Source organism: Eurypyga helias, unplaced genomic scaffold (genome assembly GCF_000690775.1).
Source record: "Eurypyga helias isolate BGI_N326 unplaced genomic scaffold, ASM69077v1 scaffold3275, whole genome shotgun sequence".
NCBI classification, from domain to species: Eukaryota; Metazoa; Chordata; class Aves; order Eurypygiformes; family Eurypygidae; genus Eurypyga; species Eurypyga helias.
The window spans coordinates 24,433-35,571 of NW_010250616.1; the positions used below are offsets into that span (position 1 = coordinate 24,433).

The following is an 11,139-nucleotide window of genomic DNA, read 5'->3' on the forward strand; positions in this document are numbered from 1 at the left end:
TGAGGCTGTTCAGTGTTGGGGCTCAAACTTTTGTTGTTCAGTTTTAGAATTCTTGTGAGCATTAGAAGTTGACTAAAATGGGGAGGGAAGATCTATACTTGTCTCTTTATAACACACATTTATAATTTTGCTCTTATCCCCACCCCCACCCCCCCCATTTAATATTGATCATAAAGCTGGGATTTTTTTTTTATAAGTCTTTCTGTTTGTTTAGGTCACTGTGGAGTCTGTAGAAGCCAGGTTGTTTTCAAAACTAAACTGTAGAGCATTTTAGGAGTGGCTTTTGCAGTGACTGTTGTTAGAAAACAAACATATTCTGCATATGTCACAGAAAGGGAGAGAGAAGGAAGCTAGTGGTGTTGGGGTTCAGACTGTGTGGCTATTTTTCTTTCCCCACTGTCTTCCTCTCCCTCCCCACTTTTGCCATCTGAGAGACTCTGAGTACTGTTAAAATGGGAAATAAGAAAGGATGACTAGTTTATTCTTGATCAGTTATGAAAGCTAATGAGTAATTCTAGGGGAAAATAGAAGCTGAACTATATTACTTGAATCCAAAATTGAAGCTGATGACAAGAAGCAGTGACATGGAGGGATATTAGAAACAGGCTAAGTAACAAGTCTAACAGAATGATCACTAGGTGGCAGGGCTGTTTGTGTGCATGCTTTTTTGTTTGGTTTTGCTTTTGGTTTTGTTTGCTTTTTTTAACCCTTGAAATGTAGTGAAGTGCTGCAGGCTTGTATGTCAGCTGTGTTGGGTCAGAGCAAAGGCCTGTCTAGCCCGGTAGGGTATCTCTAGCAGCAGCCATGGCCAGGTGTCTAGGGAAGACTAAAACCAGAGAAAGCATCACAAATGGATGATCAAATCCAGGGAAGTGCTTACATCTTTATCTGCACATTTAATGTCTGTTATGCAGAAGAATATTTGTAGCTTTTTTTTGTTGGTGCTGGTCTGTTCTCCCAGGTAACTGGACAAGAGGAAATGGCCTCAAGTTGCATCAGGGGACGTTTAGATTAGATATTAGGAAAAACTTTACTGAAAGAGTGGTCAGGCATTGGAACAGGCTGCCTAGGGAAGCGGTGGAGTCACCATTCCTGGAGTTGTTTAAGGAACGTGTGGACATGGTGCTTGAGGACATGGTCTAGTGGGTATAGTAGTGCTGGGTTAATGGTTGGACTAGATGATCTTATAGGTCTTCTCCAACCTTAGTGATTCTGCGATTTTTAATTAGTCACGAGTTACATCCAGATAAACGTGTATTCGGCTCTGGTGTATCAGCATCCTGAATGACACATTATGAGGTTTGTTAGGTCTTGCGCATTATAATTGTTTGCATGAAGGTAGTCTGAACTAGCAGTTTTGGGGTGTGTGAATCTGAGATTTAATGGTCAAACAGTATCCTCTGTAAATTTTTTCCTTGTTCTGTGTTGCTTAAAAAAATATTAAAGACTGAAAAAGCTATCAACAGCTGCTTATGTCCAGGTGTGTTATGAACGGTAACCAAAATCTGGGTAATTTGAAATGCAACTGGAATATTTTTCTAAAAATAGAAAATGCTAATTAAACGTTTTGAAGCCAACAGTAATTGGTTTTCCCCCCCTCCTGTTCACACAGGTGAAGATGTCCTCTGCAGGTACTTCAGTAACGAAAGGATACCCCCAATCATTGAAGAAAGCCCCGGCACACAACACCCCCTCTCAAGGCCAGTGTCTGACAAACAGTTAGTGAGGGGAACAGATTATATTCGAGGCAGCAGGTGTTTTATGAATACAGACCTCCACAACAGTGCAACAATTCCTTTTCAAGAGGAAGGTGCTAAAAAATCCTCTGTTACATCGTCCACAAAATCTTCCTCCACAGAGCCCTCGCTGCTGGTCAGTTGGATCACGAGACTGAAATTGTTGACACATTGACTATTGTTCACAGGACTGTTACGAAGTGCCTTTGCTCATCAGTCAGACTTCTCTACTTTTCAGCTTAACTGATGCGTAGTGACTAACACAGTGTTCTTTTCCTGGAGAATCTTACATTTTTGCCTTTTGTTTGTGACTTGTTTTGATGAATGAGGGGGTTTTGTAGTGCAAGGAGAGAGGAAAGATAAAGCTCAAGTTCCTCTTTCTGGCCAGAAGCTGAGGGCATTTATTTCCTTGGAAACGAATAAAAATTTCACTGATGTAGAGGCCACACGTGACCTGAAATCTGCGTAATGGCTCAGAGGAAATCATTGCGTTACTATGAAGTCCAGTGGCTCTTGTTGTCTGAATGCTGAGAGGATGGTGTGACTAGCTGGGTGTCAGAGCATGTACGGGTGTCAGAGCTCAGCAAATTTGTGTTCCTCTCCTGACCAGGAAACAAGCAGGGAAACAGCAATTTCATGCAACTTAGTGATGCTATTGCAAGCACTGCATGAGATCAACCCTGCGAGGAAGAAGAGGTAGTGTTGCCATTGTTTCTCTGATATCCAGAGGTCTTAGGAAGTCTAAGGGAGAGTTGTCTTATCCAGAGATCTTAGGAAGTTGGACTAATTTAATTATAAATCAATCCAACCTGATGTGTAATCCATGTTATTGAAATCACAGTACAAATAAAGAGCACTGAACAGCTGCAGTGCTCATCTGTAAAGATAAGTGGATTGCTACAATATGCCATGGAAATGCATCTGTAGAGGTGGTAAAAGAATATATATTTTTTCCTTAATTGTTTAAGAATGATTCACTGTTAACCAAAGTAAGCTTTTAAAGACAGTCCTGTTGGACTTATGAGAACTTTTACAATGGTTCAGTTTTTGAATGATGTGTTGTTCTTATGAAAAATATGTGTTATGATACATTACAATTGTAAGACACCTTGCTATTTTCTATATAGCTCAAATTTTCCCCCCTGAAGAATTTTAAAGCAGCATTGGGTATTTTGGGAGGAAAATAAAACTTCTTTAACAAATAAGAGGATATTAAAGAGGTATTGTTTAAAACTGAATGTACATAAGATTGTTGGTATGCACACGGTTGTGTTCAAAGTAATTTAAATGTTAAATATAGTTTGCATATATTTTTTACTCTTACAGATACAGTTTGTACCTTCCTCTCTACGGTACTGGGCACAGATTAGTCAACTGAAAAAGTCTTTTGTATTCCCTACTAATTATAAGACTATTTTTGTAGATGATGCATTGCCAACAGCCTTTACTCCTTCGGTCTTGCTGAAGAAAAGAGTAATTTGTATCTAATAACTGGTGGAGAAAGAGGGAGGTTAAACTCTAGTTTGTACTTTGGACTGGGGCAGGAACCGTATGCGGTAACATGATTGTTAAAACCACCATAATTCTGTTCATAATTCTAAACCACCATGGTATTGCTGCGACAAGTTGATGGAGTTGTGCTACAGCCCTCCAGAAGACAGGGAGTTAAATTCAGTTCTCAATTACATTTGATTGTGATTCAGGTGGAGACTGGTTTGGACCTTTCTGATCAAAAGAGATTGAAATATGGCTGTCTTTTGCCAATCTTCGCGCACACCCTGCTCCCCTCCACCCCCCAAGATGGCATTTTGTTCTAGAGACGTGGCCAAACACAGCTGCGGTACAGTGGAATCCTAGACCAGTTTGGCCCTGCCTCTGAGGAGAGGGCTGAAACTGCCATGTTGTAGGCACTGGTATGTAGTATAATCCAGCCTCAAACTGACTGACCTGTTTTAAATTAAATCACAGTTATCAAAGTGGATTAAAGTCAGAGCTGTTGTGTAAACAAAGCTTTAAAATGGAACTTTTGCTCATCTTTTAATATCCTGTTTTCCATGATTTAAAAATGAATGGGGAAGCATCGTGCATTTTGGTGTAGAAGAAATTCTGGATGTACTCTGCTTCTTTGGGTTGTACCTGGGCACATTTTTAAGTCACTGAGAAGTTTGCTTCCTTTGTTCAGTGAGGTTCTCAAAGTTTGATCTAAGAATATTGACACATGCTTGCCCTAATTTAACAAGTAGCTTTAAATCATGGCAGCTGTGAGGAAAGAGGAATTTGTAAGCATTTAGGCAGAATGACACTTTTCAAAATCTGTCTTATTGCCTAAACGCAAGCTAAGTTTTGCACCCCCAAAAAGCCCCAACCAAACCAATGTCTTCTCCGTTTCCATTTTTTCCATGCTAACAAATCCTAACAATACTGTGTTAAAGTACTGAAATTGACCTTTGGTCATAAGGATATCCAATAGCTGATTGTCCATGGAAAGAGTTGCCAGGCTCATGTGAGCAGGGGAAACAGCATTACTTCTCTGGAAACTAGCAGGAGTGGTACTGCAGTTTCACACAATCACAGAATGGCAGAACTTGGCAGGGGCCTCTGGAGATCATCTGGTCCAACCCCCTTGCAACTTCACAAGGATGGTGACTCCCCACCCCTGGGCAATCTGAGCCAGTGTTCAGTCACCCTCACAGTGAAAAACATGTTCAGAGTGAACCTCCTGTGTTTCAGTTTGTGCCCGTTGCCTCTGGTCCTGGCACTGGGCACCACTGAAAAGAGTCTTCTTTGTACCCTTCATTCAGGTATTTATACACATCAATAAGATCCCCCTGAGTGCTCTGCTCCAGGCAGAACAGTCCCAGCTCTCTCAGCCTTTTCTCATAGACCTGCTCCATTCCCATCATCATCCTGGTGTCTCTTCATTGAATTCTCTCCAGTAGGTCCATGTTTCTCTTGTACTGGAGACCCCAGAAGTGGGTATGCTACCCCAGGTGTGGCCTCACCAGCACTGAGCAGAGGAAAAGGATCACCTCCCTTGCCTTGCTGACAGTACTTCATCTAGTGCAGCTGAGTTTCCACTGTAAATTAGTCAAGATCATTGAAAATAGTCATATATGGTTTCTCAATCAAAGAGACAAATAATGCTGGGGTGGTTTTGCTCCTCTTGGACTTGATCCATCATTATTGATGGATTTTTTGCCATTGGAGTGTATGTATAACAAATGTAGCAGAACATGGTATACCCGTTTGTTGCATAAGCCGCATCCTTACTACTGTGAACTTAAGCGTGCTCTAGTAAGGTACCTAGACTTCTTGATACTCTGGTTTGCAACTACTGCTTACTATGCTGCAAACTTTTGTGTGATATATGGTATGCAGGAGTCTTTCTCTGGGAAGCTGGCATTTTATTTGCGTCAGCAGAGGTGTTTTGTTTCCCCCCCCTCAGTTTCTGACTACCAGGAAGAAGAGCTCCAATAGCTATTCTCAATATTAACACATAGGCTATTTTGGGTTGCAGTAGGAACTGTAGGCATTGGATACATTCGCTCTTCCCCCACCCCTCTACCTCTCATGACTCTTTAATTCAGTGATTTACGGGAACAAGCGGTTTTAACACTCTGACCTAAAATTTGGCTGTATCTCTGCTTGTGAAACATGAGGAGGTAAGTGCAGTTGAAAGACCTACAGGAGCAGACTCTATAAGATATAACCTTTTGCTTCCTCTGCTGGTGACACTGATTACCAAAACCCAAATGTATTAAAGAAACTTAAAAAAAGAACAACAAAATAGTTGTAACGAAGCACTTAGTAAGGTGAATTAAACACCAGACCCCTTTTCCTTTGCCTATATAGTGCTCTGACTTGTAACTTGACCTTCCAAATGTCTGCTTCTTTTTAAAGACCTAATCTTATCTTGCTACACAGGGGTAGCTGTTAACGTATGGGCTGCAAGATTATTCTCTAATGTAAGTTTTGATCAACTGTTGCTGGGCTTTGTGGATGAGCACTGATCATCCACTCTAGAAATCTTGATTGAAAGTGAAAATTAGTTTTAATTGACCCACTTTCTCCCTTTTCCCAAGAGAAAGGAAGGAAAATAAGGGGATATCTATGGGAGAGACATGTTCATAAGTTATATAAAATTCAAGTGGAAGTTAGCTGTCCTCTCTCTTCTTGCATTGAGAGGGGAGAAGGTCTGAAGAACTCAGGAAACGCTGTAAGTCCATAGCCACCTGCAGCACAGGTGTTTTGAGGGATGACCACTGCTCCCTAGCCATTCTCTGATCAATACTAACCACTATGGCCTACACCAGCAGAAGGAACCTTATGTGGCCAAAACTAGCAGAAAGGACCATGTATCTCCTCAAGGACTTTCTGGCAGCTGCTTTGTCTACGTGTATGTCACACCAAAGCTTCTCTCCTCCATCCTGTGGAGCCTCTTGCCATGTGGAGTGGTGGTATGTGGCTCTGAGAGGTCACCACTAAGCAAAGTTGTGTTTTGGCCCAGGTATGTACAAATAATGTCCAAATGATTTCTTTACCAAAGAAGGAAGCATGTAGCTCTTACTGTATGTTTTTCGTGTTTTTATAAAATGATAATAAGCATTATTAGAAAGGTCTTTTCAAGAGCACTGAAGGAGTAGGTCAGGGAGTCGGGCTCTGATCAGGCCTCGTGTTGGGTAAGGAACAAGCATGCTGCTGCCACTGAGTGATAAGCAGTCAGTTGAATGAGCTGCTGCAGATGTGTAGCAGTAGCTAATCCAGTCCTTCACTTTGTTTTGAAGAAGCATTGGAAGTCCCTCACTGCATGAACACCAAATGAGGGGTCAAATGTAAGTACCCTCCTACCAGTGTAGTGTTTTAGGAAGAGAAGTTGTAAGGAACTGGTAGAAAGCAGATCTTTTAAGAGCAGCTGTTACACTGTTCTGTGAGAAGCGCTTGCACTTTAGATGGTTTGTTCCCCACATGTCCCCTCTTCCCTAGCAAAGAGGAGAGATCGAAAACCCCAGCTTTCCTTATATCTGTGCACAACATGCAAAATTAAACAGCTGATATTTAGCAAATAGCGTCGTGGCACGCATCATTCAGCACTATCGTTACTGTTTGGGAGAAGTGCTGCTGTTGGTTTAGAGAATGGTTTAAAATGCAGGGAAAGACCCCTAGCAGTGTCTGTCACAATGCTCCCAAGTGTTAGTTATTTTTCTTCTTTACATTAACAGCTCCTGTTAGAAGTGCTAGTGTATGGAGAAGTGTTACAAATTAAACTTTTTCAGATCATTCCTTTTTGCATTTCAATCTCAGAGGGTGAAATCTGTTCTGTGTTTGTGGAATAATTTCTCCTGCCCATCTCTTCTGCTGTTCCTCTTTGTACTTGCCATGCTAACTGAAAAGCTAGCAACATCTGAAAGTGAACTCCCAAGGACTAGTGCACTTTCGTTGTCCAAAAGGTTAAATTTGGAGGATGTTGATTGCTTAACTTAATGTGTATGGTGAATATAGGGGGTGCCCTATACGTATTTTCTTGGGGAGAGGGGTGGGGAAAAAGACACAGCTAGGAATAAACCAGGTGATATCTTTCTGTCTTAATCTGAAAAATGTAGGTAACAACTTAGAAACTGCTGTTATGTTCATCTGTTGGTGTTGAAGGTGCATGTGCCTGTTAGAACAAAAACTTGCTTAGGTTGACTTCCCTAATGAGTAAAACACATGCATCCAGATATCCTGCCATGGTACAGTACTCCACAATACTTTACTCTGAGTACTCTATCATGGTGACAAAACAATACAGTTCATCAGAGAAGGTTATAAACCCCACAAAAATGAAAACTAATATTTGGTACTTTTGCAGATATGTATAGTGAGGTTTTAGGAATGTGCACTTCAAATATTGAGCAGGCTTCCTTTTTAGTCTAGCATATTTGCAAGGCGATACCTTGGGTGTTCCTTTGCAATGGTTATGTAAGACAATATTGTTCTAGATACTAATGTGCAAGAGGAAGTAAGTTATTAAAATGGATACTAAGAGCTTGTAGAGACAGAGTTCAGGACAATTCTTCAAGCAATGTGTTTCTTCTAGTATTATGGATAATGAAATTAATTAGTGTTTGAATTCTGGATGATCATGAAGTGGGTGCAGTACTGTATTACACTAATTTTATACTAATCAATGAGCTAGTAATCCTTTCTTCCTCTTAAGCACGACTTGTTTTAAAAACAGCATACTCCGTAAGCTGGTTGCTCATTGAACAGAAAGGGGGGGGGAAAAAAAGAATCTAAAACTTAGCCAAACCAGGAAACAGATGGTGAAGTTGAATAGCTTTATAGTTGGAGAGGATAAGAATTTTCTTTTTATGAATATAAACTTTTTGTCCAAATCCTATGTCCTGTTTTGTCACATGTTGCCAGCAGTCAGTCTTCACAAACTGCTCTATACCTGCAACCATGTCCTGAATAGATCAAGTTAAACCCCTCGTCAGCCTTCAACTTGGACCTCAATAATATATTCAGCTCAAACATTTTCTGTAGACTTTTCAGCATTCATCAGTCAATTTTTGGTGTCTCTTACACATGATTTGAGCGTTGTGTGCATGAATTCTCAGAACTGCCTTTGCCAGCAGGATTGATATCTTGGAGGAGGGTGGGTGCTAGCTTTTGCTTGCAATTTCTGCACTTACCCAAGTTCTTACCCTGACTTCCACCATGCATTCTAGTGCACCATCTCAGAGTGTGAGTTAGAAATGCTCATGCCCAACTGGAAAGAAGCATTGGGTCCTTCCGAGTAGAATCATAGAATGGTTTGGGTTGGAAGGGCCCTTAAAGACCATCTAGTTCCAACCCCCCTGCCATGGGCAGGGACACCTTCCACTAGACCAGGTTGCTCAAAGCCTCATCCAGCCTGGCCTTGAAGACAGCCAGGGATGGGGCATCCACAGCTTCTCTGGGCAACTTGTTCCAGTGCTTCACCAACCTCTCTGGGAAGAACTTCATCCTGATATCTAATCTAAACCTCCCCACTTTCAATTTAAACTCGTCACCCCTTGTCCTGTCACTACAGGCCCTTGTAAAAAGTCCCCCACCAGCTTCCTTGTAGCCCCTTCAGGTACTGGAAGACTGCAATCTGACTTTGTCATGCTGTACAGCTGTGCCTGCTTCTCTTCACTCCAAGTTGTCCTTTGCACATGCTGTGCTTATGGAGCACATGCTCTTTGTGGCCATTGTGTGGAAACACTTTTGTTCTCTTAGAGGCTGTAAGGTTTTATAATGGACAAGAGCTCTCGGAGAGAGCCATCATCTTAAATGCAGGAAGCAGACTCCACAAAGAATCAGTTTGGAGGATGAATAAAGAGGGGCCAGGCTGAGCTGAATGTAGTAGTCTGTGTTGTGTTGAACACCCTTTCAGCAATATAGGCCAGGCTGAGCTGAATGTAGTGGTCTGTGTTGAACACCCTTTCAGCAATATAGCAGTAACTGCGGAGAAAACGGTGCAGGCATAAATGTCCATTTGTTTCTCTTGCTAGGTTTGTGTGGTGCTGTAGTGTGAAACAGGGACAGTCACTCAAAGTAGTTATATATAGTTCCATGCAATGGCACTTCAGCTGTGAAATGCATGACAAAAGCAGTCGAGCTTCTGTCAATATATAATTTCACCAAATTCCACTGCCTATGCTGCTGCAGCAGCAGTTTAAAATAGTAACCCTATTTTAAAGATTATCCTGTTGCCTGCACAAGGCAAACCCAGCTCTCTGGCAAATGCATAACCATCAGGTTTACCCTATTTTGTGATAGTAACGGCTGGTGAGATTGTGTTATTCCCACAGGGCCTCGTGCAGCTCTCCAAAATCTTTCTTAGTTTGCGTTACTCTGGACTCAGTCCAGAAATGGAAAGTCAAATTTAAAAATAATATTGCTGGGCCAGTATCACTTAGAGTTGGGATTTTTTTCTACACACTAAATATGAAACAGGCAGAAGTTGTCTGTTGCACATATTTTGCCAGTAGGAAGAAAAATGAGGATTGCATATTCAGTGGAGGAAGAAAACCAGACCTCTGGGTGTCCTCCAGTTCCTGCCACTGGGAGAAATGTTTGTTTTAGCATGACATAGAATAGATGTAAACATTTCTTTTTAAACCTCCCTGTGTGGCCACCTCAGTTCAGGATGATGTAAGCCACTAACTTTCACCCTTTAAGTGGTTATAGAGTTAACCTAATATATTTTTTGGGTAAGGGCAAAGATATCTTTTCCTATGTGACTATGTGATTTGTTAACTGTATGGAGATGGAGGAATTAACCATAAACCAAGTGTGGCACAGTGCTGATTTGCAGGGAGAATCCTTGGGGTTGGTGTGTGATTGCAACTTCTGTTTGTTCCTGGGGCTCTGCTGAGGATGGATGTTCACCACGCACAGTGGGAGTTTGGCAGCAGCCAAGGAGTCAGAGGACAACTGAGTCCAATTTACAGTGCCACTTTCAGCACAGTGAGTTAGCTGCTTGGGTTTTTTTTGTTTTGGGTTGATTTTTTTTCCTCATATAAGTGTAGCTTTCCTTCATTAAGGATGGGCCAGAGTAGGAACTGTTGGAAGGCACCTGTGGAGCAAACCCCATGAAGCAGTGGGCTCTGCTTGCTGCTGGTGCTCAGCCGCTGCACGCTTTGATGTACTTTGGGAGTGCTTTTGCAGGCAGTGAGCTTCAGACTCCATGACCTTCACTTAGAGGCTTTTTTGTTTGAGACATATTTACCAAGAGCCATAGAAAATGCCACAGTCTAAACTGTTACGTGTATTTAATGGCTTTTCTAAGTAATTGCAGGCTACTCAGTACTGCTTATTAATGTATTTCCCTCTCTATCCCTCACTAGCTGTTTCCAGTGCAAATGCTTCTAATGAAATCCTTGCTTATTTCCAATGAAAATGTTAATAATGCCAAGTAGTGACAAATAGGCTGTAAAGCTTTATCTGTAAACTGTAAAAAAAAAACCCAAAACCAAACCCAAAAAACCTAAACAAAAAACCCCAAAACCCAACCAGACAAAAATCTAAAACAAACAAAAAACCTTTTTCTATCTTATAACAGCTTTGTGAATGTTAATGAATGATAATGAAACTAGGGATTTTCACCCAGGTGAAATGATCAGCCAAACCTGAGTGACTGCATCTTGGACATCTTATTTGATTTTATTACATGGAAGTAGGAAGGTGTTGTAGATTCTTGTAGTGTAACTGTGGTATTTAAATTGCTGTCGACAGAACTCGAACAAAGGCTTTTGCAGCTCTAGCTAAGACTGTCCTCTCCAAGCCCACTGAATATCCTACTGAAGACACAGATGTCTTAATATTTTTCTGGCACAGCCCTTGACCGTTTGTTTCTGGTGGGAAGCTGATACAAGTTGCTCTGAGTAGGATGAAA

At 41.4% G+C, this 11,139-nt stretch overlaps 1 protein-coding gene across 1 annotated transcript in view; it reads left to right on the forward strand.

Annotated features, from left to right (window-relative positions):
- Positions 1-2,216, forward strand: part of CNKSR3 (CNKSR family member 3) — a gene marked incomplete at its 5' end in the record, with an annotated part of 20,129 nt that extends 17,913 nt beyond the window's left edge. Inside the window, one exon of the mRNA XM_010151719.1 lies at positions 1,613-2,216. Within this exon, the coding sequence (XP_010150021.1) occupies positions 1,613-1,911 (299 nt within the window). The remainder of the gene's footprint in view (positions 1-1,612) is intronic.
- Positions 2,217-11,139: the final 8,923 nt, after the last annotated feature.